Source organism: Colletotrichum lupini, chromosome 5, assembly GCF_023278565.1.
Source record: "Colletotrichum lupini chromosome 5, complete sequence".
Classification (NCBI taxonomy): domain Eukaryota; kingdom Fungi; phylum Ascomycota; class Sordariomycetes; order Glomerellales; family Glomerellaceae; genus Colletotrichum; species Colletotrichum lupini.
In genome coordinates, this window is record NC_064678.1 from 3,705,671 (window position 1) to 3,729,300 (window position 23,630).

The 23,630-nt window shown below is 29.6% G+C and overlaps 3 protein-coding genes across 3 annotated transcripts; 1 reads left to right on the forward strand and 2 right to left on the reverse strand.

Moving 5' to 3' along the window:
* Positions 1 to 15,536: 15,536 nt before the first annotated feature.
* On the forward strand, positions 15,537 to 17,202 carry CLUP02_10482 (uncharacterized protein; the record flags this gene model as incomplete). Its single annotated transcript, XM_049289458.1, has 5 exons — positions 15,537 to 15,863; positions 15,916 to 15,996; positions 16,057 to 16,225; positions 16,337 to 16,538; positions 16,599 to 17,202. The coding sequence occupies 5 exons, from the start codon at positions 15,537 to 15,539 to the stop codon at positions 17,200 to 17,202; spliced, it is 1,383 nt and encodes a 460-aa protein (XP_049146603.1).
* Positions 17,203 to 17,411: 209 nt separating this feature from the next.
* Positions 17,412 to 17,918, reverse strand: CLUP02_10483 (uncharacterized protein; the record flags this gene model as incomplete). The annotated part of the gene is made up of 1 exon (XM_049289459.1): positions 17,412 to 17,918. The coding sequence occupies one exon, from the start codon at positions 17,916 to 17,918 to the stop codon at positions 17,412 to 17,414; it is 507 nt and encodes a 168-aa protein (XP_049146604.1).
* Positions 17,919 to 22,502: 4,584 nt separating this feature from the next.
* On the reverse strand, positions 22,503 to 22,658 carry CLUP02_10484 (uncharacterized protein; the record flags this gene model as incomplete). Its single annotated transcript, XM_049289460.1, has 1 exon — positions 22,503 to 22,658. A coding segment is annotated over one exon (156 nt), but the record flags the coding sequence as incomplete, so codon positions are not given.
* Between the last annotated feature and the right edge of the window lie 972 nt (positions 22,659 to 23,630).

A 23,630-nucleotide genomic window follows, 5' to 3' on the forward strand; every position in this document is an offset into this window, starting at 1 on the left:
AATAATTATTATTAAAAATAATAAAGCCGAGAGTAGTAGTAAGATAATAAAAAGAAATAGGAATTTTTAAACCTTAATAAATTCGTTAAGTAATAAAAGTACGGATTTATTATAATTAATATATAGATTAAATATATTTTTATTAAAATTAAATACGTTAATAATTATTAATATAAGTATAAGTTAAAGTACGACTTTTAGTAAGTTAAGGTAAAAAGAAAAAGGGAGGAACCCGATCTTAAATACAATCCTAATCCCTTATAAATAAATAAATATTAACCTAGATTATTAAGGGACGTAAATATATAAAATTATAAATTAGCTTAATAATAAATAAATAAATATAATATTAATTTATTTAATTAAGGTTTATAAAAAAAGGGCTATAAGACTAACCCCGATTTTATAAAATCGTAAATAACTTTAGTTATTAACTAAATAAATAGTTCGTAAGCGTAAGTTTAAGAATTATAAAAGTAGTTAATAAATCTTTTTATAAATAAGGGGTATTATTAGCGTAGTTATAGTTATAAGAACTATATAAAATTTTAATAATAATAATTATAAAAGAGGAATTCGTATTATAGAACTAAGTATAAGTTAATAGGGCGTATAATCGCTTTAATAAATTTAAAAAAAAAGGTAAATAATATAAATTTCTTTTTTATAATTACTAATAATAACCTATTATTATAAAAGGATATATAAAGGTAAAATATAATATTAAAAGTATAATAATTAATAATTCTACTTATTTCGATCTATAACTCGTTACTATTATTAATATAAAATTTAATACTAATTAGTTATTAAAAAAGAAAATAAACGACTTAAAATTATTAATAATACGTAGCGACGTAAGGATCGTATATAAATATTAAATATTTAATAATAAATACGAGGTAATTTATAAACTTTAAAAAAGATCTTTTTAAAAAGAAAATTATATTCTAAGGGGAAGTACGAGGTCTTACAAAAAACCTTAATAATATTTTATAATTATTATAAAAAAGTCGGGATTAGGGAATATTAGTATTATTTAGTAATTAATATTATACTTATGAATAAAGTTTTTAATTATTATTATAAAGCGGTGCGTAATTTTAATTAAAACGACTTTTTTAGTATTATTAACGTAATCTAAAGCCACTTTAAAACTTATAATAAGAACTTAGAGCTCTTATTTAAATTATAAACGATTTTTTTTATATTTATAACTAGGATAATAGAGGGTAAATCGCAAGTAAAGATTTTTAAAAAGCTTATTAATTAAATTAATAAATTAATAAAAACTTAGCTAAATAAGGGAACTAACGAGTAAAAAGTTAAATATTTTTATATTATAATTTAGTATATATTAAAAATAAAAATAACTTTATACTTAGTACTTAAAGATTACGAGACGCTCTACTCGAGGCTAAGATTTAGTTTTAATATTAAAATAAAAATACTATACTAAACCTATTTTTAAGTATATAACGGCCCTTATTAATAATATTAAATTAATTAAATATATAATAAAAAAGGAAAAAATACTAAATATAGTAATTATTAATAAAAAGGCCTAGATTTATTAAATAAATAAAAGTTTAATTTACGAATAAAGTAATAGAAAAAGTAATACTATATTTATTAAAAGAATAGATATTAGTTAAGTAACTATTTTAAAAAAGAGCGTATTAAATTATATAAATAGTATAAAAAGTTAAGGGTAGTAAATAGTAAAACTAACCCTTATTAATTTAGTTAATTTTTTATTATATATATAAGGGTAGATCTAGGGGTACGGAACTTAGTAAAAGTAGCTAAAATAGTAACTTAAAATATCCGCTCTTTATAAAAAATTCGGAAAATAAAGAAGGTTTTACTTCCTATACTAACGAATTAAATTATAATAAAATTAATAATATTAATTATTCTTTTTTTACTTTATTAGTTTTCAAAAAGTATACGAGGCTAAATAAATAAATAGTAATAAAAACTCTTAATAAATAAGCTTTTATTTATAAATAGTAAGAGAAGGTCCCTTAAATAATAAATATAGAAGTAATTAAAAAGGTAAATTTAATAGGGCTAAAGTTTATTTTTTTAATACTTAAAGACAAGACGCTACGTCTTTTAATATTTAAAAAGAAAAAATATAGTACTAAGTAAATTTAGGAGTAGTTAGAGGTATTCTTTTTATATTATTTAGATTATTTAAATATTAAGCTCGTATAAGTATTTTATATAAGTAAAAAGTACGGCTTAAATAATTTTTAAGGGATTATTTTAAATATTAAGGTATTATAATAGTTAATAAAAAGAAAAGGGTAATTTTAAGTACTATAAGAAATCGCACTAATAATACTTAATATATTAATAGCGGGTATTATAAAAATTAGCTTCGGCCTAAGTAAGGAAGTTATTGCCCTAAGTATAGTAAAAGTAGAGATATACTTCGGAATAATAAATTTTTATATTTCACTTATTAATACCCTATTTTTCTTATATTTAAAAAATATAAATTAACTAAGTATTATATTTAATAATATAAAGAATAGAATCCTTAGTAATAAGTATTTTAAAATAGTTAAATAATAATAACTAGAGGTATATATTTATAAAGCTTATTAATAATATAAAATTAATTAATTACTCAACGGAAAATAAGCTTAGATAATTATATTAAAATTCGGGTACCTATCGGTCGCGAGGCTATATAACTTTTAAAATAATTAAATAATAATAATATTAAAATAGGGGCGCTAAAGTAGTTAATAAAAGTATACTATTAATACTAAATAAATACGCAGAGCCTACGTAAATTTAAATTTAAATTATATAATAAGCTTAATTTTAATTAAGAAATCGTTATTAATATTTTTTATTTAAATAGTCGGTTAGTATTATATATAATTAACGTAGTTATATTTTTTTAAGTAGGGTAATTCCTTTAGGACTTCTAAGTAAAAATAATATAGGTAGTTTTATAAAAAGGCTAGATTGATATATATTAAAAACCGTTAAATAGTATTAAAACCGACGCTAATATTAGTTTTAAATTAGTAAAGTTTAAGGAAAATATAATAGCTTATAGTATATAGCTAAAAGTCGTGCTTATTAAAGCGTATTATAATATTAAAAAGGTAAAAAGGGTATATTAGTAGTTAAAAAGGGCGTTTAGAATTATTAAAAAGGAAAACCCCGATTTTATTAATAATAAATACCTCTAAATAGTACTTAAATATTATAATAATACTATAGGGCCTAATAAGCTTATACTAATACTATTAATATTTAAAATATATTTAAAAACGACCTTAGCCTTATTATTATTATTAAATATAAGCTAATAAATATAAGTAATTAAAAAAGTAATATAAGTACTACGTAAGGTAAGTATAAAAAGGTAGGTTAACGAAGTAATTATTATATATAATAGGCCTAATATAGGGGTTAATTTAGATATATTATTGAATTTAAATATATAAGTATAGTACGAAAATACTTAATAATAAGCTAGGCTATATAAACTAATTTCTATTAATAAGCGCTTTTATATAATTATAAAGGATCGTAACTAGCCCCTCGAAGTATTAGTTATAATAATTAGATTATATTATATAAATCCTAGTAAAAGAACTTTTAATTTATATAAAAAAAAGAGCTAAGGGAAACTATATAACTTATAATAAAAGTATAAGGAATTATCCTTAACAAGATCGTTATAGTAGTACTAATAGATAATGAAGAAAAGGAAATTATTAAAAGGGTATTAATATTATTAATAAGACGTTATAGAAGATTATAATAATAAGCCCTAATATAGTAATTTATTACTAATAATAAGTTAATTAATACCTTTTATATAATAAAAAAAGCCGATTTTAAATTAATAATTAAATTATATAAGAAAAGTATAATTATAATTACTAAAAAGCTATATAAGGGATTAGATCTTATTAAAATAAATATTTTTTATAATCGAGGGGTTTATTAATTTATTTTTTATAACTTAGAGAAGTATACGAATCTTTATATTTTTAAATTACGAATAGTTCGTAAAATTAAAAAAAGGAATATTCTAATTATATGAAGAATCTAGGTATATAATTTAGGAATACGGTAACGTTAAGAAGGCGACGCTACTTATATAATCACTTATAGTATAGTATTATAATTAATAATTAATAATAGTACTAATAGTATTATTATAAAAGAAAACATATAAGATTTAGAGCCGTAATATTACTTAGGCCTATACCTAATCGGCTATAGGGCTTATAAAAGAAATCCTAGCTTATTTACTAAACAAAATAGCTAGTAAGTACTCAAAAAGTACGATTATTAAAGTACTTAAGCTATTATATAAGCTCGTAAAATCGGGTACTTATTAATAAGCTATGTAGTGGTTTCTTTCCGGCTTTATAAGCGCAAAAGATCGACTTTAATAGGATTACGCCTTTAAGGGAAATTATATAATACGGTATACTTTTTAACTATATAATACGCATAATATACCCTAAGTACGCGCTTAACGTAATGTAATAATTTTAATATAAAAACCGCTATATAATTCGGGATAAGTAAGCTACTTTATAATAGCGCTAGTTAAAAAGGTTAATAATAAAAATTAGCTATAATAATTAGCTATAATAGTTAGCTATAATAGTTAGAGGCGGCCCTTAACTATAAAGGTTTTAAATTTTAATAACGACGTAGAGGTTTTTAAAAAAAGGGCTAAATAGGTTAATATTTATTATTTATATCAGAGCTTATAAAGATTCTTTCTATTCTTATTACTTTTAATATTACTTAAGGCTCTATTTAAACTAAATAAATCTACTAAATAAATCTACTAAATAAACTTATTAATATATAAACTACTACTCTACTCTTAGTATATAGTTAATAATTAGTAAGCTAAAAATGCTTATTAATAAGTCTACCCCTCTTAGGCTAGGCGCCCTCTTTAGCTAGCTCGACGTTATAATTATTATAACTAATGTAAGTATGCCTAAGGATTAGTAAAATACCTTTTAATAATATAGAATTTAACTAAATAATAATATAAATACTATAAATAGCTAGGCTAATATAGATATTAAGATTTAGTATATTAATATTAACTTAGAAATTATACTTTATAAAACTAAAAATCCCTTTAATATAAGCTATATTATAAACGTAAGGGAATATATAAGGGGCCCCCTAATTTTTAATAAAAAGGAGTATATAATATAAGATTTAGCTACTTACGCAGGCTAGTACTAAGAAGTCTTATATATATTAAAATAAGTATAGCTTACTCTCTAAATAGCTAAAAGCGGGGGAAGGTTAAGAGTTTTAATTAATAATTAGGTATAGAGCGCAATATACTTAGTTTTCCTTAATACGTAATATACGGTACGGCCCCGGCGGATTCCTCCGTTAGGGGGTATTAATAAGCTATATATTATAATTTTTATATTAATTAGTTATTAATAATTATATTTATATATAACCCGTACTTATTAGCTTCTAAGTATAAAAGTAACTAATTTAAAATTATTATAATATAAATTAACGATATATTAGGCCTATTTAATATTAATTTTATAAAAAAGGAGAATAAGGAGCTTTAAAAAGCGGGCTTCGTAGCGAAGCTAAAAGAGGTCCTTATAATAAATACCCCTTTAATATTTAATAATAGAATTCTTATAATTAAAAAGAAACCGTCGTTTTTTAATAAAAGGGGTAGGATAAGAAAATTAATTTTATTAATCTAAATATAATTAATATTAAAAAGTAATATAAAGCTAAGCTCGTACGAAGGGTATATATTATAAATATATATTAATTTAAAGCGATTTTTAATTACGTTAAAGTAGTATAAATTATAAATCTAATTAAATAAAATATTAAAATACTTAATAAGCGGCTTAAATAATAATAAACGAATCTCGATTAAGGCTTCGTTTACTACTTAATCGATTTAAAATTAATAAGTTCTACGTTTTTATTAATAAGTTATTTATAAATAATAATAACCTTATTTTATAATTAGAGTATATTATTATTTTAATTAACAAGAGTATAAGTAAAAGCGAATTTATTATATATAATAATATAATTTACTACTTATTAATTAAAAGTAAATAAGTAACGAGAAGTATACTTATGTTAAAAATTTATAGTATAGTTAATAGCGTTAACCTCGCTCACGTAATTTTAATAATATTAAAGAGGATTACTAATCGACTTAGCTTTCTACTAATTTTAATAGTTATTTATATTAATTCTTACTCGCTATATAAATACCTCGTTAAATTAAGAATAAAAAAAAAGATTTATAATTAATATTATAGTCTATTAAGATAGTGAGAGTATATACTAATACTACATATTTATACTATATAATCGATATTGAGAACTGCCCGAGTAGCTAGTAAAAGTAGAATATAAAAACAAATAATCGATATTATAACCCTTAGGTAATCGTATAAAAGGCGCGAAATACTTAAGATTTATTAAATTAATAATAATAATAACCTTACTAACGCTTTTATAAAAATAGTATTTAATAAGGGGTTAGAGTAATTCGTAAGTAATAAAAAAGTTAATATATAAATAAAAAAATAGGTTATATAAAAGAAATAGAGAAAAAAAAAAGAAAACGACTTAATAAATAGACTTAAAGTCGAATTATACCTCTAATTATAATAAATAAATTAATAAAAAAAAAGAAAGTTAGTATTAAATTAGAAGTTTAATTTTAATATAATATATAACTAATTATATAGGGGCTAATTAAGGGCCTTATTTATAATTATTATAGCTAGCTTAACTTATAATTAGAACTTCCTTTTTATACTTATTATATAAATATTTATATAGTTTAATTAATCTCTTTATTAACCCACGGTTCGAACTAATTACCCTATAATAGGGATACTAATAGATACGTTCGCTAGCTATGGAATACTAAGCGTTAGTTCTCAAAGTCATTACTACCCTCTAATACGACGTTAATCGACTATGCGCTTTCCCCCACCTTCCGAGGCTAGGAGCATTACTCGTATTATCAGGGATAATAATAAGCAGAGAAATATATAAAACTAAGTCTAATATTATTAGCGAGGCCGATTAAATATATACTTATAAAGACAGATAGAGATTACATTTATCTCTTTAAATATAGGATGGGGATATATGAAGCTAATTAGGATATATTTATTAGATTAGAAGTCTAATTCGACTGCGGCATACGGCCGACTACGTAGGGGCTAATTAGGGGCCCTATTTACGATTATCGTAGCTAGCCTAACCTACGGTTAGAACCTCTTTTTTATACCTACGTAGATATTTATATAGTTTAATTAATCTCTTCGTTAATTACGGTTCGAACTAACTACTTTATAATAGGGATATTAATACTAATTAGTAATTAAATTCTATTATTATAGATTAGTAAAATATCTCGCTACGTAAAAGAAATAACCTCTTAATATTATATAAGATAAGAGATTCGTATTAATTAACTTTATAGAAGTAAATAAAAAAAGAGGCGATTTTTAAATACCGTACGGAATTAAGTAATCGTAGCCCTTTATTATTTATAAGAGGTCGATGTTTATTATATTAAAATACGTTAATTAACGGAACTACTTAAGTAACTAGCCTTTTACTATCGCCCTAAGTAGCTTTTTTACTAAACGACTTTTTTACGGCCGGCCTATAATTAGAAATTAACTAGTTAAATTAGTAAAAAGAAATACTTATATAACGACTACTTACTTAATTAATTAGTATAATAAACGAGCTTAATAATATAGTATAAAAGAGTACTACGTAATTAAAAAAGGGGATTTCTAAATATAAATATTTTTATTTAGTAGCGAAAGTAACTTTATAAGAGTTATTAAGCTAAGAGATCTATAGTATATAAAAAGGTCTATTATTATAAAGATCTTATAAATATAACCTTAAGCCCGTAATTTAAATAACTTCCTTATAGCTCTTTTAATTACCCCTCGAGTATTATTTAGGAATATAATATAAAGGACGGTTTAATAAGGGAGGAGGGGATTTAAAGGTCTTAATAATATTAAGTTAAGAATATTATAGATCTTGGAGATTAACTTAAAAAAAACGCGGCTACCCTAAAGTAGTCCTACGACCTCTTACTAAAATTATTATTAGCTTAAAAAAAAGCTAAAAAAATAAAAATCTAAAGGAAGAAAAAAAGAATCTTTTAGAGGGCCGCTAAAGGGCTTTTTTTTATATTAGCTCCCGGCGCGAGATTACTAATTTTAAAAATTTAACTAAGTAATAAAAGGGATCGCTAATAAATAATAATTACCTACTTATAATTAAGCTATAAAAAAAACTACTTAAAAAATATAAAATAGAGTACCGAGAGGCTATAAAAAATAAATTTTTTAAAATATCTAACCTTACTACGTATAAGTAATAAGTAAGTATTTTTAATAAGTCCTTAAAATTTATAATCTTATAAAAAAAAGGGCTTAACTTCGTTAATTATACTTAACGGCCTATATAGTTCTTAATAGCTTATATAGCTTTTTTACGAGCTACTTAGTATTTATTTTTAACTATTCTTATAAAATACCGCCCTAAAAAAAATAAGTTAAAAAAAGAAGCTATTTAGAAATTATAAAGAGTACGAGGCTTAAGAAGCTAGAAATATATGAAATAGCGGAAATTAGTAATTAATAAAAATCCTAAGACTAATTACTATATTTTCTTATAATAATATAAACGTTTACTATTACTATTATAAAAAGGAACTATTAAAATCTACCCTTTTATATTAAATAAAAAGGAGGATCTTAATAAGTATAATAGCTAGCGATTTAAAAAGGTAATAATAATTACTAAAAATAATAAAAACGAAAGTAATAATAAGATAATAAAAAGAAGCGGGAATCTCTTAAACCTTAATAAATTCGTTAAGTAGTAAAAGCACGGATTTATTATAACTAGTGCGCGGATTAAATATATCCCCGTTAAAATTAAATACGTTAATAACTAATAATATAAGTATAAGTTAGAGTATAACCCTTAGCGAATTAAAATAAAAATAAAAAAGGATAAAACCCGATCCTAAATAGAATCCTAATCCCTTATAAATAAGTAAATATTAACCCGGACTATTAGGGGACGTAAATATATAGAATTACGGATTAGCTTAATAATAAGTAAATTAATATAGTATTAATCTATTTAATTAAGGTTTATAAAAAAAAAGGGCTATAGGAGTAACCCTTATTTTATAAGATTATAAACGACCTTAATTACTAACTAAACGAATAGTTTATAATCGTAAGCCTAGGAATTATAAAAATAGTTAATAAATTCCTTTATAAGCGAGGGGTATTATTAGCGCAATTATAATTACGAGAGCTATATAAAATATTAATAATAATAATTATAAAAAAGGAATTCGTATTATAGAACTAAGTATAAGTCGATAGAGCGTATAATCGCTTTAACGAATTTAAAAAAAGGGTAAACGACCTAGATTTCCTCCTTATAATTACTAATAAAAATCTATTATTATAAAAGGATATACCGGGGCAAAATATAGTATTAGAAGTACGATAATTAATAATTCTATTTATTTCGATTTATAACTCGTTACTATTACTAACGCGAAATTCAGTACTAATTGGTTAATAAAAAAGGAAGCAAACGACCTAAAATTATTAATAGTACGTAGTAACGCAGGGATCGTATATAAATACTAAAAATCTAATAGTAAATATAAAGTAATTTATAGACCTTAAAAAGATCTTCCTAAAAGAAAACTTATACTCTAAGGGGAAGTATAAAGTCTTATAAAAAACCCTAACGATATTTTATAATTATTACGAAAAAGTCGGAATTAAGGAATACTAATACTATTTAGTAATTAATATCGTATTTATAAGTAAAGCCTTTAATTATTATTACGAAGCGGTACGTAATCTTAATTAAAACGACTTTTTTAATATAATTAACGTAATCTAAAGCCGCTTTGAGACTTATAATAAGAACCTAGAGCTCCTATTTAAGCTACGAGCGATCTTTTTTATATTTATAGCTAGGATAATAGAGGGCAAATCGTAAGTAAAAATCTTTAAAGAGCTTATTAATCGAATCGATAAGTTAGCGAAAACCTAGCTAAATAAGGGGATAAATAAGTAAAAAGTCGGATATTTTTATACCGTAGTCTAGTATATATTAAAGATGAAAATAACCCTATACTAAGTACCTAAAGACTACGAGACGCTCTACTCAAGGCTAAGATTTAGTTTTAATATTAAAGCGAGAATACTGCGCTAAACCTATCTCTAAGTATACGATAGCCCTTACTAATAATATTAAGTTAATTAAATATATAATAAGAAAGGAAAAGAAGCTAGATATAGTAATTATTAATAAGGAGGCCTAGATTTATTAAATAAGTAAAGATTTAACTTATAGGTAGGGTAATAAAAGAGGTAATATTATATTTATAAAAAGGATAGATATTAGTTAAGTAACTACTTTAAAAAAGAGCGTACTAAATTATATAAATAGTATAAAAAGTCGAGGGTAATAAATAATAAAACTAGCCTTCGTTAGTTTAACTAATTCCTTATTATATATAAGGGCAGATCCGGGGGTATAAAACTTAATAATAATAACTAAAGTAGCGGCGTAAAGTATATACCCCCTATAAGAGATTTAGAAAATAAAAAAGATCTTACCCCCTATACTAACGAATTAGATTATAACGAAATCGATAATATTAATTACTTTTCTTTTACCTCGTTAGCCTCTAAAAGATATACGAGGCTAAATAAATAGAGGGTAGTAAAAGCTCTTAATAAGTAAGCTTTTATTTATAGATAATAAAAAAAGGTCCCTTAGATAACGGATACGGAGGAGGCTAAAAGGGCGAATTTAATAGGGCCAAAGCCTATTTTCTTAATAATTAAAGAGAAGACGCTATCTCTCTTAATATTTAAAAAAAAAGAATATAATACTAAGTAAATCTAAAGGTAGCTAGAGGGGTCCTTTTTATATTACTTAAATCCTTTAAATACTAAGCTCGTATAAGTATTCTATACGAGTAAAAAGTACGGCCTAAATAAGTTTTATAGGATTATCCTAAATACTAAGGTATTATAATAGTTAACTAAAAGAAAAGGGTAATTCTAAGCGCTATAAAAGATCGTATTAATAATACTTAATAAGTTAATAACGAGTATTACGAGGATTAGTTTTAGCCTAAGTAAGGAAATCGTCGCCCTAAGTATAATAAAAATAGAAACGTACTCTAGAATAATAACTTTCTATATTTTATTTATTAATACCTTATTTCTCCTATATTTAAAAGATATAAATCGACTAAGTATTATATTTAATAATATAAGGAACAGAATCTCTAATAATAAGTACTTTAAAATAGTTAAATAATAATAGGGGTATGCGTTTATAAAGCTTACTAATAATACGAAGTTAATTAATTACTTAATAAAAAGTGAGCTTAGAAGACTATACTAGAGATTCGGGTACTTATTAGTTATAAGGCTATATAACCTCTTAAAATAATTAAGTAATAATAATATCGAAATAGGGGCGCTAGAGTAGTTAATAAAAGTATATTACTAATACTAAATAAATACACAGAGCTTATATAAATTCAAATTTAAATTACGTAATAAGCTTAACTTTAACTAAGAAATCGTTATTAATATCTTCTACTTAAATAGTTAGCTAGTACTATATATAATTAATATAGCTATATCTTTCTAAGTAGGGCAATCCCTCTAGAATTTATAAACAAAAATAATATAAATAGCCCTATAAAAAAACTAAATTAATATATACTAAGGACCGCTAAATAGCATTAGAACTAACGCTAGTACTATCTTTAAGTTAGCAAAATTTAAAAATAATATAACGGCCTATAGTATATAGCTAAAAGTCGTACCTATTAAAGCGCACTATAATATTAAAAAAATAAAAAGGATATACTAGTAATTAAAAAGGGCGTTTAGAATTATTAAAAAGAAAATCCGGACTCTATTAATAACGAATACCTCTAAATAGCACTTAAATACTATAATAATACTATAGGGCCTAACGGACTTATACTAACGCTATTAGTATTTAGAGCATATTTAAGAACGACCTTAGCCTCGCTACCGTCGCTAAGCATAAGCTAACGAGCCCGAGTAGTTAAAAAAGTAATACGGGTACTGCGCGAGGTAAGTATAAGAAGGTAAGTTAACGAGGTAATTACTATACGCAATAGGCCCGATATAGAGGATAATCTAGATATATTACTAAATTCGGATATACGAGTATAGTACGAAATTACTTAATAATAGACTGGGCTATATAAGTTAATTTCCGTTAACGAGCGCTCTTATATAGTTACGAGAGAACGTAACTAGCTATTCGAAGTATTAATTATAGTAGTTAGACCGTATTATATAGATCCTAACGAAGTAATTTCTAATTTATAAAAAAAAGAAAAGCTAGGAGAAACTATATAACCCGTAGTAAAGGCATAGGAAATTATCTTTAATAAAATCGTCGTAATAATATTAATAAATAACAAGGAAAAAGAAATTACTAAAAGGGCACTAATATTACTAGTAAAATATTACGAAAAACTATAACGGTAAGCCCTAACGCGGCAATTTATTATTAATAACGAGGTAATTAATACTTTTTATATAGTAAAAAAAAAAGCTAATTTCGAGCTAGCGGTTAAACTACGTAAAGAAGGTATAATTATAACTATTAAAAAGCCGTATAAAGGATTAGATCTTATTAAAGTAGATACTTTTCGTAATCGAGGGGTCTATCGATTTATCTTATATAACCTAAAAAAATATATAAACCTCTGTATATTTAAATTACGAATAGTTCGTAAGATTAAAAAGAAAAGAATACCCTAGCTATACGAGAAGTCTAAATACGTAATTTAGGGGTACGGTAATATTAAAAAAGTAACGCTACTTATATAATTACCTATTATATAGCGCTATAGCTAACGATTAATAATAGTACTAATAGTATTATTATAGAAGAAGGGATACGAGATTTAGAGCCGTAATATTACCTAGGCCTATACTTAATTAGCTATAGGGCTCATAAGGAAAATCCTAGCCTATTTACCGAAGGAAATAGCTAGTAAGTATTTAAAAAGTATAATTATTAAAATACTTAAGCTACTATATAGGCTCGTAAAATCGGGCACCTATTAGTAAGCTACTTACTATAATTTTTATATTAATTAACTATTAATAATTACCTCTACGTATAACCTATACTTACTAATTATAAAGTACGAAGGTAACTAATTTAAGATTATTAAAATATAAACCGACGATATATTAGGCCTATTTAATATTAATTTTATAAAAAAAGAAGATAAAGAGCTCTAAAAAACGGGCTTCGTAATAAAACTAAAAGAGGTCTTTATAATAAATACCCCCCTAGTATTTAATAGCGGGATTTTTATAATTAAAAAGAAAACCGTCGTTTTTTAATAAAAGAGGTAGGGCGAGAAAATTAACTTTATTAATTTAAATATAACTAACGTTAAAAAGTAGTATAAGGCTAAGCTCGCGCAAAGGGTATATATTATAAGTATTTATTAGCTTAAAATAATTTTTAATTATACTAGAGTAGCGTAAGCTATAAATCTAACTAAACGAGACGTCGAGGTATTTAATAAATAGCTTAAGTAATAGTAAATAAATCTTAATTAAGGTCTCGTTTATTACCTAATTAACCTTATAACTAGTAAGCTTTATATCTTTATTAATAGGTTATTTATAAATAATAACGACCTTATTTTATAATTAGGGTATATTATTATCCTAGCTAACGAGAGTATAAATAAGAGTAAATTTACTATATATAGTAATATAATCTACTACTTATTAATTAAAAGTAAATAGGTAATAAGAAGTATATTAACGTTAAAAATCTACGGTATAATTAATAATATTAACCTCTCCTACGTAATTTTAATAATACTAAAGAAGATTACCGATCGAATTAGCCTTTTACTTATTTTAATAGTTATTTATACCGATTCTTACTTATTATATAAATACCTCGTTAAATTAAGAACGATAAAAAAAAAGAGGCTTATAATTAATATTATAGCCCTTAAGTAATTATATAAAAGGCGCGAGATACTTAAAATCTATTAGATTAATAATAAAAATAACTTCGTAAACGCTTTTATAAAAGTAGTATTAAATAAAGGATTAGAGTAATTTATAAGTAGCGGAAAAGTTATTATACGAATAGAGGGATAGGTTATATAAAAAGAGTAAAAAAAAGGGGGAAAAGGAGACGACTTAATAAACGGGCCTGAGGTTAAATTATACCTCTAACTATAATAGTTAAATTAATAAAAAAAAGAGAAAGTTAGTATCGGATTAGAAATTTAATTTAATTACGGTATATAGCCGACTATATAGGGGCTAATTAGGGGCCCTATTTATAATTATTATAGCTAGCTTAACTTACGGTTAGAACCTCCTTTTTATACTTACTATATAAATATTTATATAGTTTAATTAATCTCTTTGTTAATTACGGTTCGAACTAACTACCTTATAATAAGGATACTAACATAAACATATCAATAGTGAGCGAACATGTCATTAGATTGGAGTGGGGATATGGGAGCGATCGTCCTAAGACTGAGGGATCCCAAGGCTGAGGAACCAGTCAAAGAATCGTATTGAAAATTTCGATGGTAAGGTAGCATTAGGTGGGAGTGGCAGCTCATGTTTGCGGTACCGGCATATCGAGCCTGCCACGTTTTCGAGTGACCATTCGTTTTGCCAAGATGGCGGGAAAGTGGGCACTGGAGTTCATTGGACGCATCCCCTGGCTCATGCATGAGGCATGGAAAGGTCTGACGACGATGGCCTCCTGGGACAGGTCTAGCCCGGGACTCCGGGGCGCCAAAGCTTTCTTATTCAGACGCGGCTCCTCGTATGTCTCATCGCCTACTGCAGAGGTGTTGCGAACTTGCCACTCTTACCTTCACCAACTGAATCAGCGGCTGACAGCCCCTCATTTTCGAACCTCTTGACCATCTGGCCATCAAGTGCGATTCAATGTCAGAAATCAATTTGAGCCCCAACAAACCCGTGACGATATCATCTAGATGGGGAATATGAGAGCGAGGCAAGAGGGCAGCAACCACTGCTAATGTTTGCCTCCTTACCAACTGCCACCGGCGATCCAACGGTTTAGTAACTTAGTTCGGCATATTCATCCATGTCCTGATGGCGACGTCCAACCAGAACACTTCATGCGCCGGCACCAACAGCAACACCAATTCGCTTGTTTGCTAACATGATGCATATCATCCCTGTCGCACACCCACAGGCAGGCACAAGGTCCGATTACATCAACTTCTCGGCCGCAAGGGAATTTCCTTTATCTTCGTCTTATATCTGCAAAGCATATTCCTGGTGCTCGGACGAAGATGGATGAAGCGCAGACGGCAAGCCGCATTCACCTTTCTCACTTTGTGTGACCAGATGTTCCTGCATCCAATTTGTTTGGACTCCCACTTGCACAATGGTTTCCATCGCATACCACTCGGACCACGACATCTCTGGCATTCTGACTATCTCACACGGAGTACTGAGTTTTGTGGCCACTGTTCTCTTCTTGCTCAGACTTTATGCCTCATGGAGGACACCACATGCAATATGGACAGCAGATGTTCATATTTCTTTGATAGCTTTGGTAAGTACTCGCCACAACTCACGTTGAAACAATACGAGACATGGCGCAAAGTGGAACAAACTGACTCAAAGGATAAAAGCTGGCAAATCACGCTTTGCTTGCTATTGAACTTGCCGGTAAGGTTATCCCGATGATCTTCGAGGCAACAAAGCTAACGATCTAGTCTAGCTGTTCCACTCGGTCTTGGGACCAACATTCAAGATGTCATGGAAAATCAACCTGGCGGTACGGCCCCTCTGTTCAAGGCAAGTAAAGACTCTCTACAATCCTCAGCGATTCTATGCCAAGTAACTAACACGCGAGATCTAGTGTATTCTAGCCATCGACATTATACACTGCGTAGCATGCTCGGCCGCCAAGATAGCAGTCCTCGCGATGTACTACCGCCTTTTCTCAGCTTCAAAGGTTTTGCGGTGCTGGGTATGGGGAACAACGATCGCAATCTTGCTGTGGCTCATTGCTGTGATTTTTGTCAGCAGTAAGTGATATTCTAGTGGAGACTCCTTGGTTACTCCTTGGCTTTCGACCTCGGCGATCAGTACCCATCTTCGAACGGGAGACAGTACTGATATTCCTGCACAACGCTCAGCTTTCTCGTGTCTGCCTGTGGAGTACCACTGGGATAAGTCGCTTCCGGGCAGCTGTATGGGGATCAGCAAAATAGGGATTCTATTCCCGAACATCCTCTTCGACATCATAGCCATGGTCCTTCCCATCAACGAGATATGGAGGCTTCAAATGCGACGGACCAAGAAAGCGGCACTCACAGGCATCTTCTTGATCGGCGGCAGGTATTGAAACACCTTCATCAAGCCATGCTTGCCCCCGAGTCAATGACTGACTTTTTCCAGCGTAATCCTCATCTCCATCTCCCGACCGCTTCTCTTCTGGATCTTCCGTCCAGTGCCCGGTATAGCGCACAACGTCAGCCAGACAACCATCTTCCCCTACACGGCATCGGCCGCCGAAGTCTGCCTCGACATCATCGGCGCCTGCCTGCCGCCCTGTGCGTCTCTCTTCAGGCGCTTTTTTGGTGGCGTCGTGAGCGTTGTGAAATCAGGACATCATTACTCCACCTCGCGGGGCAAATCCAGCGGCAAAGATTCGTCTACAAAGAGGTCCAGCAAGGTACACGCACTCACCATCGGTAAAGCGAGTAACCGCAAGCGGGCCGCCGCCGCCAATGACACAATCGATCTCGAGGGGTCTTTTGAACGGCTCGGGGACGGTGTGAGCTGGCAAGGGTCGACGGACGAATTGTATGGGATGGATGATCTTCAGCACAGCAAAGCGAACGTGGTTGATGGCAAGGAACGTGATGGGATATGCGTCAGGCATGATATCCAAATTGATCATGGGGGCACAGTTACGGAGGAAGACATTAGAAAGTGGCACCGAGGAGACGTCTTCGACGGGAGATCTAGCAGACTTTCGGGAGAAGCTAGGGGATTATGAGTCTTCCAAGTTGCGTTTCTACTAACTGATGTAAGATTTTGTACATGTTGAATCTATCGTATATGCTTCTTCCGAATCATATGTTGTCTGTGTACAGGTCGGTATCCGCCTCCACGGTTCAATTTTCCATCAACTTTTACTCCTTGTGTCAGATATGACTTGAGCCTGGAGTACAGAAGCCTTACACCTGCCCACCGGTTGCTACTTTCTCACAACTCAACCCACTCCTCCAGGTCCTCCCATTGCGGTATCACATCCTCTTTATATTCCCTATCCATCGAAACCTTCACCCACCCATCATCCTTGCCAAAGCCCAGATCAGCCTTTTTGAAATACGCCAGAATGATAATACATCCCTGATTCCCCAGCGAAATAGCCATGATCTCGCCAACGACCTCGTCCGCGAGCTTGTCTTTTGGCGCGACAGTGACCTGGACATCCTCCCGTTTCCCTTTCATGGCGACGTCTCTGCATTCCGAATCGTCGGTGAACGCATGTATACGGACGCCATATCCGGTGGTGGTTTTGCCCGCGGCGACGAGTCTGAAGCAGTTGATATACTTATCGTTGATTCGGACAGAGATGGATTGTTCGAGGTCGTCAAGTTCGTGGGTGGGCTTTTCGCGGGGAGGTGCAAGATGTCCGTATCGCTCCATGTAACCATATGAGGATATAATGTTTTTAGCCGAGGAGTTTGATGTGGGATTCTGAGACATTGTTCCAGTGAATTGTACCGATTCCTTGTGAGTTGGATATCTTGGTAGGTAGCTGATGAAGCTTCGTGAGGGAGATGTTTTTGTTGTGCAGAATGTTGCCCTGTTGTGGACTTCAACGCAGGCTAAGGCTTGATAATCTAGTCGCACTTGGTTATATCTCCGAATGCTTTCTACCTTATTCTCAGTTAGAATGAAGTCACCAATTGAATACAAAAGTTCGAGAGAAAATGGACATATCAGAAAAGACTAATCCATTCGTGGGCAAACTTTGAGTTCTCCAGTTCCGTGGTAGCGGAAGAGAACTGCCTTCGACTGCTAGGCTCAGGTACCTTGTTATCGAAGGAAAATTAATTTCATGAGTAACAAGTACGATTCCATGGCCCAAAAGCTCTTTAACATATTCTTGAGTTTTCTATCTTGTTTTTAGTTTTTCTCATGAGATCCTTTCGGCTACCTTTCAGGCTACTCAGCACCAATAAGGTCAGGAATTGGTGTACCCTGAATACCTGGCAAACGGTGTCCTAGCCCGAATCCAATCATTTCCGTAGTCTTGTCAGAATGTCCTCCTCATCGTTGGTCTCAGACCTCAAATTGTTGAAAAGCATCCATATCCCACTCCCTCACCTTCCCCCTCGCCACCCCACAAGGCCTAAAGTGTTTAAATTCAAGCGTAGCAAGTGCAGACACTATCCAAAAAGTCAACAACCATCAAGGCCACAACACGGCACGAGGAAAAGATATACGAGAACTTACTTCTTAGAGTTATAGTATCCACCAGTTCCAGCGCTTATACCCATTCAAATTAATCAAATAAATAAGTCAAACAAACAGTCAAATATAGGAATTTCAGCAAGTCAAATAATCAAATATTATAAGGCCCTATATTTAACGTATTTAATTAAATATAAGGTCGCCCAGAAAAAAGAAAATCCGGGGCCGGGCTAATTAAAAATCGATATTCTTAACTATATTTTATAGAAGTTTATAATTAGAAATATAAATATTTAGAGCGGGATTCGAACCCGTAACTCCTTATTTATAATTATAAGTTTGGCATTATATTACTTAACTAAATAGATTACTAATAATTACTATATATAAAAAAAGCCTAAGTATTATAGAGCCCTAAATTTAGTATTTTACTATATCTAGGAATTTAAAAAACCTTTAGTACCCCCTTTTCTTAATATTAATAAAACTAACGAAGTTACGTATTACTACTTCTAACCCTTTACGACTATTATAATTATCGTTAATATTAATTAAATTATATATTAATTAATTCGCTATATTATAATTAATTAATTAGTAATAAGTTATACGATTTTTAGTATATAGCTACTATTTCGAATTATTTCGTAGCTATAGACCCTAACCGACGTTAGCCTCGTATTATTAACCGATCTTAATAATCGTAATAGCCTCCTCGCCCTTCTAAAAGCAATTTAAAAAGGGAGGACTTTTATTAATAACGATTTAATATTATAAAAGGGTATAAAGCTAAAGAAATCGTAAATCTACTTAGAGAGGGTTTTTATTTAAGAGATCTATAATAAAAATATTCGAAGTAAAGTCTTTTAGTTTTATTATTATTATAATAAAATAGGTATTATTACTTATTTTAAAATAATAACTACGAGCTTAGTAACGGCTTACTTAAAATTAAAATACCGAATAATAAATCTAAGCTCTAGCGAGTCGTTATATTTATTAAAATCCTCTAAGTACGACTTTATATTAAAAAAATAGAAACTTACTTTTAGTATTATTACGAAGGGCTAAGTAATAAGAATTAAGGAATTAATAATTGGGTATATTATTAATAGTAATAGCCTATTTATAACTTTTTATAATCCTTACCTCCGGGCCCTCCTCTATTAATTAAATTATAATATTACTAACGAACTCTTATTATTATATAAAAATATAAAAAAAGAGCTAAGTAGGATCTTCGCTAAGAAAAAAAATATAATTAGGGTAAAGATCCGGAGGTTAATAATAAAAGTCTATTTATTATTTAATTCATAAACCTCGCTAACGTAAAATACTATTATCGCCGTCTTTACTTACTTTTTAAACTATACTAAATAATAAATATAATACCTTATTACTCTATAATAATAATATAGTACTTATAATAAGGCTAATATTACCTAAATTATAAAATTAGTAATAAACGACTAAGAATTAAGTAATTAAGTCGGAGTAGTTATTTACGATAATACCTTAAATAACGATACTTACCTAGGTCACTTATATCTTATATTATTTTATACCTATACTTAAGAAAGTGTTCTTAACTAAAGGATAAGGTACTACGGTTATATTCTTAACCTCGTTAATAGGGCCTTTCTATTTAGTAATAATAAAGAGGTATTTAAGCAAAAATTAAATATATTAATTAATACTAAGTAACTTTAAAAAAATCTTAACCTCTAGCATATAAGGGGCCCTATTAATAAGCTTTAGAACGTCGTTAAATTTATTCGCTCGTTACTTTAATAATATAAGGCCTTTTTTAAAATTAATAATAAAACTAACGAGAACGATATATTTACTCTCTTTAAGGAGTTATTATAAGAGCTTATACTAACGCTTAATAATAATATAAAGTAAAATTTAATATACCTTATAATATAGCGCTCTTTATAAAAAAAAAAGTAGATCTATACTTTTTTAATAACTAATCGAGCTTATAAAAATCTAAAATAATAGATCCTTATTAAGGACGTTTTTAATAATAATAATTAGTAATTACTAGCCGAGCTAAAAGCGGTACTTAAGCTACTTTATCTCTAAATAATAAGATATTAGGGCTAGGGTAAAAAAGACGGTTATAACTATTTATAAAAAGTAATAATAAGTCTCGAGTACCTTATTAACCGTCTTAAGGAGTAGAAGAAGTTATATAATAAACCTTTTAAAAAAGAGATAGATCTTATAGCTTCTTAAATCGTAGCGTCGTAATCGTAGTTAACGTAAGTAATATTACCTTATTAATAATTAGCTTATTATTAATTTATATCCTAACCTCTTTCTTAACCTCTAATTTTAAGTAATATCCCTCGTTATATTTAGTTTAAGTATATACTTAGGGAGCGGGCAAAGCTACTTTTTAATAATAATTTTAATTTACGAGGATATTTTTAAGTATTAATTATTAATACTTAGTAAGTCTTTAATAAGTATTATACTAAGTTAAGTAACTCTTCGCTCTATACCGTAATAATTATTTTTTACCCTAAGTAAAAATTAAGATAGTTAGAAAAGAGGTAGAATACGCCCGAGTAAAGCTACTAGCTATTTAATATAAAAAAGAGACTCTACGATTATTAATAAAAATAGTATATAGATAAGATAATAAGTCCTCCTCCTCCTTATTATCTAAGTCCTCCTCTTTTGTTACGATAATTATAAGCTATTTTTAATACCCTTATAATTCTAAAAAGTATTATAAAAAACTTATAGTACTAGTAATAATTAATATCTTAAATAATAGACGTAATAATTAACTACGCGCCTAAGCTTAATTAATATTATTTATAGATTATCCCTTAGCCAGTCCTTAACTTAATTTAATAATAGATTAACTATTAGCTAACCTATTTAACGTTAAATAAGCTTATACTTAATATTTTTATAATTTTTATAATAGTAATAGATTATAAGAAAATATTTAGCCTCGCGAAGTTAACTTTAACTTTATAACGATTATTAATAAAATCTTTTATACTAAAAGAGGTTTAATATTTTAAGAACTAGCTTTGTAGCGGTATTATAGAAGTAAGAGGTTAATTTTTTAATTAGAAAAGCTAATCGAGGTAAAGTTTATAAGTTAGTATTATAAGGACTTTCGCAATAGCTTTATTTAATTCCCGATTAGGAAATTAGTTAAATCTATTAATTAATTATTAAATAATTAAATATAGCGCGAGAAATAAGCTAAATAATTAAATACGAACCTTATATTTAATTTATTTGTATAGGTATAAGCGCTAACTAGTTCCCTTTAACCTAAAACACTATACTAAACTCGTTAGCGGAATTCTATTAACGAGCTATAAAGATCCGCGTCAGAAACAATACCTTAACCTAACAAGCCTTATCGCCCAAGAACGAACACGTCCATCCCTAACGGGCCTCGAGGATCTCTGCGGCGCGCTTGACGACTTCGGTCTCTTTTGTAGAAAGTATAGTACGGTCCTCGAGCTATTTAGCCGCCGCTGCCGGTTGCGCGATGGGGTTTGCAAAGACTGTCGTTAAGGAGATGGCCAGCGCGGCGACGGAGAGGAAGGTCTTTGAGAAGTGCATTTTTTAAGGAGAACGTTCGTCTGTTTAGATTGAGAAGGACGAGGTATTTCAGTTGTGGGACAAGGTAGATGAGTGTAAGTAAGACTTGCTTGGTGGATGTAGTGATTAAATAATAGAACTTATAAGCTTAGAAGTCTAGAGATATGGATTATAGCGCTTATACCCATTCAAATCAATCAAACAAATAAGTCAAACAAACAGTCAAATATAGGAATTTCAGTAAGTCAAATAATCAAATATTCTAGCCCATATACTTAGTATATTTAATCAAATCTAGAATCTAAGGGTGGGCCCGAATATACTAATAATATACCGAGAAAATACGGTAAAAAAGGGGCCGCCCGGACCCGGATTCGAACACCGGACCTCTGGTATTAAAGTGGGCCCGCCGAAAAAATTTCGCCGCCTCTGGCGTAGAATCCGCTGTACTATTTACACCTCTAAACGGGCTATAGAAAATTCTAGCAAATTAATCGAATATTTCTTAAATAAGTCAAATAATCAAATATAGCGCGAGAAATCAGCTAAACAATCAAATATGAGGTTTATATTTGATTTGTTTGTATGGGTATAAGCGCTGATGGATTAAGAAGGCCTTTCGACTGTTGGTCTTTATAGATATTCCCTAAGCACGTCAACGACCCAAGCTCTACCCCAAGCCCGTCGACATCTCCAACCTGTTCACGTAACATCTCCCCGTCTTCCGTCTCCCTCTCTCGCTCATCTCCTTCGCAGCTAACTTTCGAAGGCAAAGATCCGCAGACCAAAAGTCTGACGATCTCGCGGAGGATAGTTGTGGCTGACAACCTCATTACAAGATTTTCATGATCGGCAAGTCTCACAGGGACGAAAACCCTCCTCTCCTCAAGGCGGATATTGAGGCCCGAAGATTACCGATTACAACTGACGAGTCAGGAATAGATAGCAGGCTGTAGTAAATGACTATCACGCACGGCAGGTTCGCCTAAGAGACCGGTACCTATGCCAAGAAGCCTATCCTATATCTGGCCCCGCAAAGCTTCAACTCCCTATCACCTCGTGGCGTAGCTTATCAGACCAACATTGAAACAAGAACGCGGAGTCTCCGCAGCCGCCTCCGCTATGTTAATAGTTCACTCAAGTGGCAACGTATAACCGACCGAACTACTACGTAAACTCAAGCAAGCTTTTGGTCAAAGTGGCCACAGTAGGTAGGTAAGACACAAGACCCTGAAAAATAGCCCCGCGCCGGAAACAGCCTCAACGTGGACATAGGTAGACTGGGGAGGCTAAAATGTCTCTCTGGTGGAGGCCAAGACATGGACTAACAAGTTGGCATGCGGGTGTAGCCGCCGCCGACGACGCCGAGCCCGGTTGATCTCCACGTTCGGACTTTTATCACGTAACAAGTCGTCCAACGAC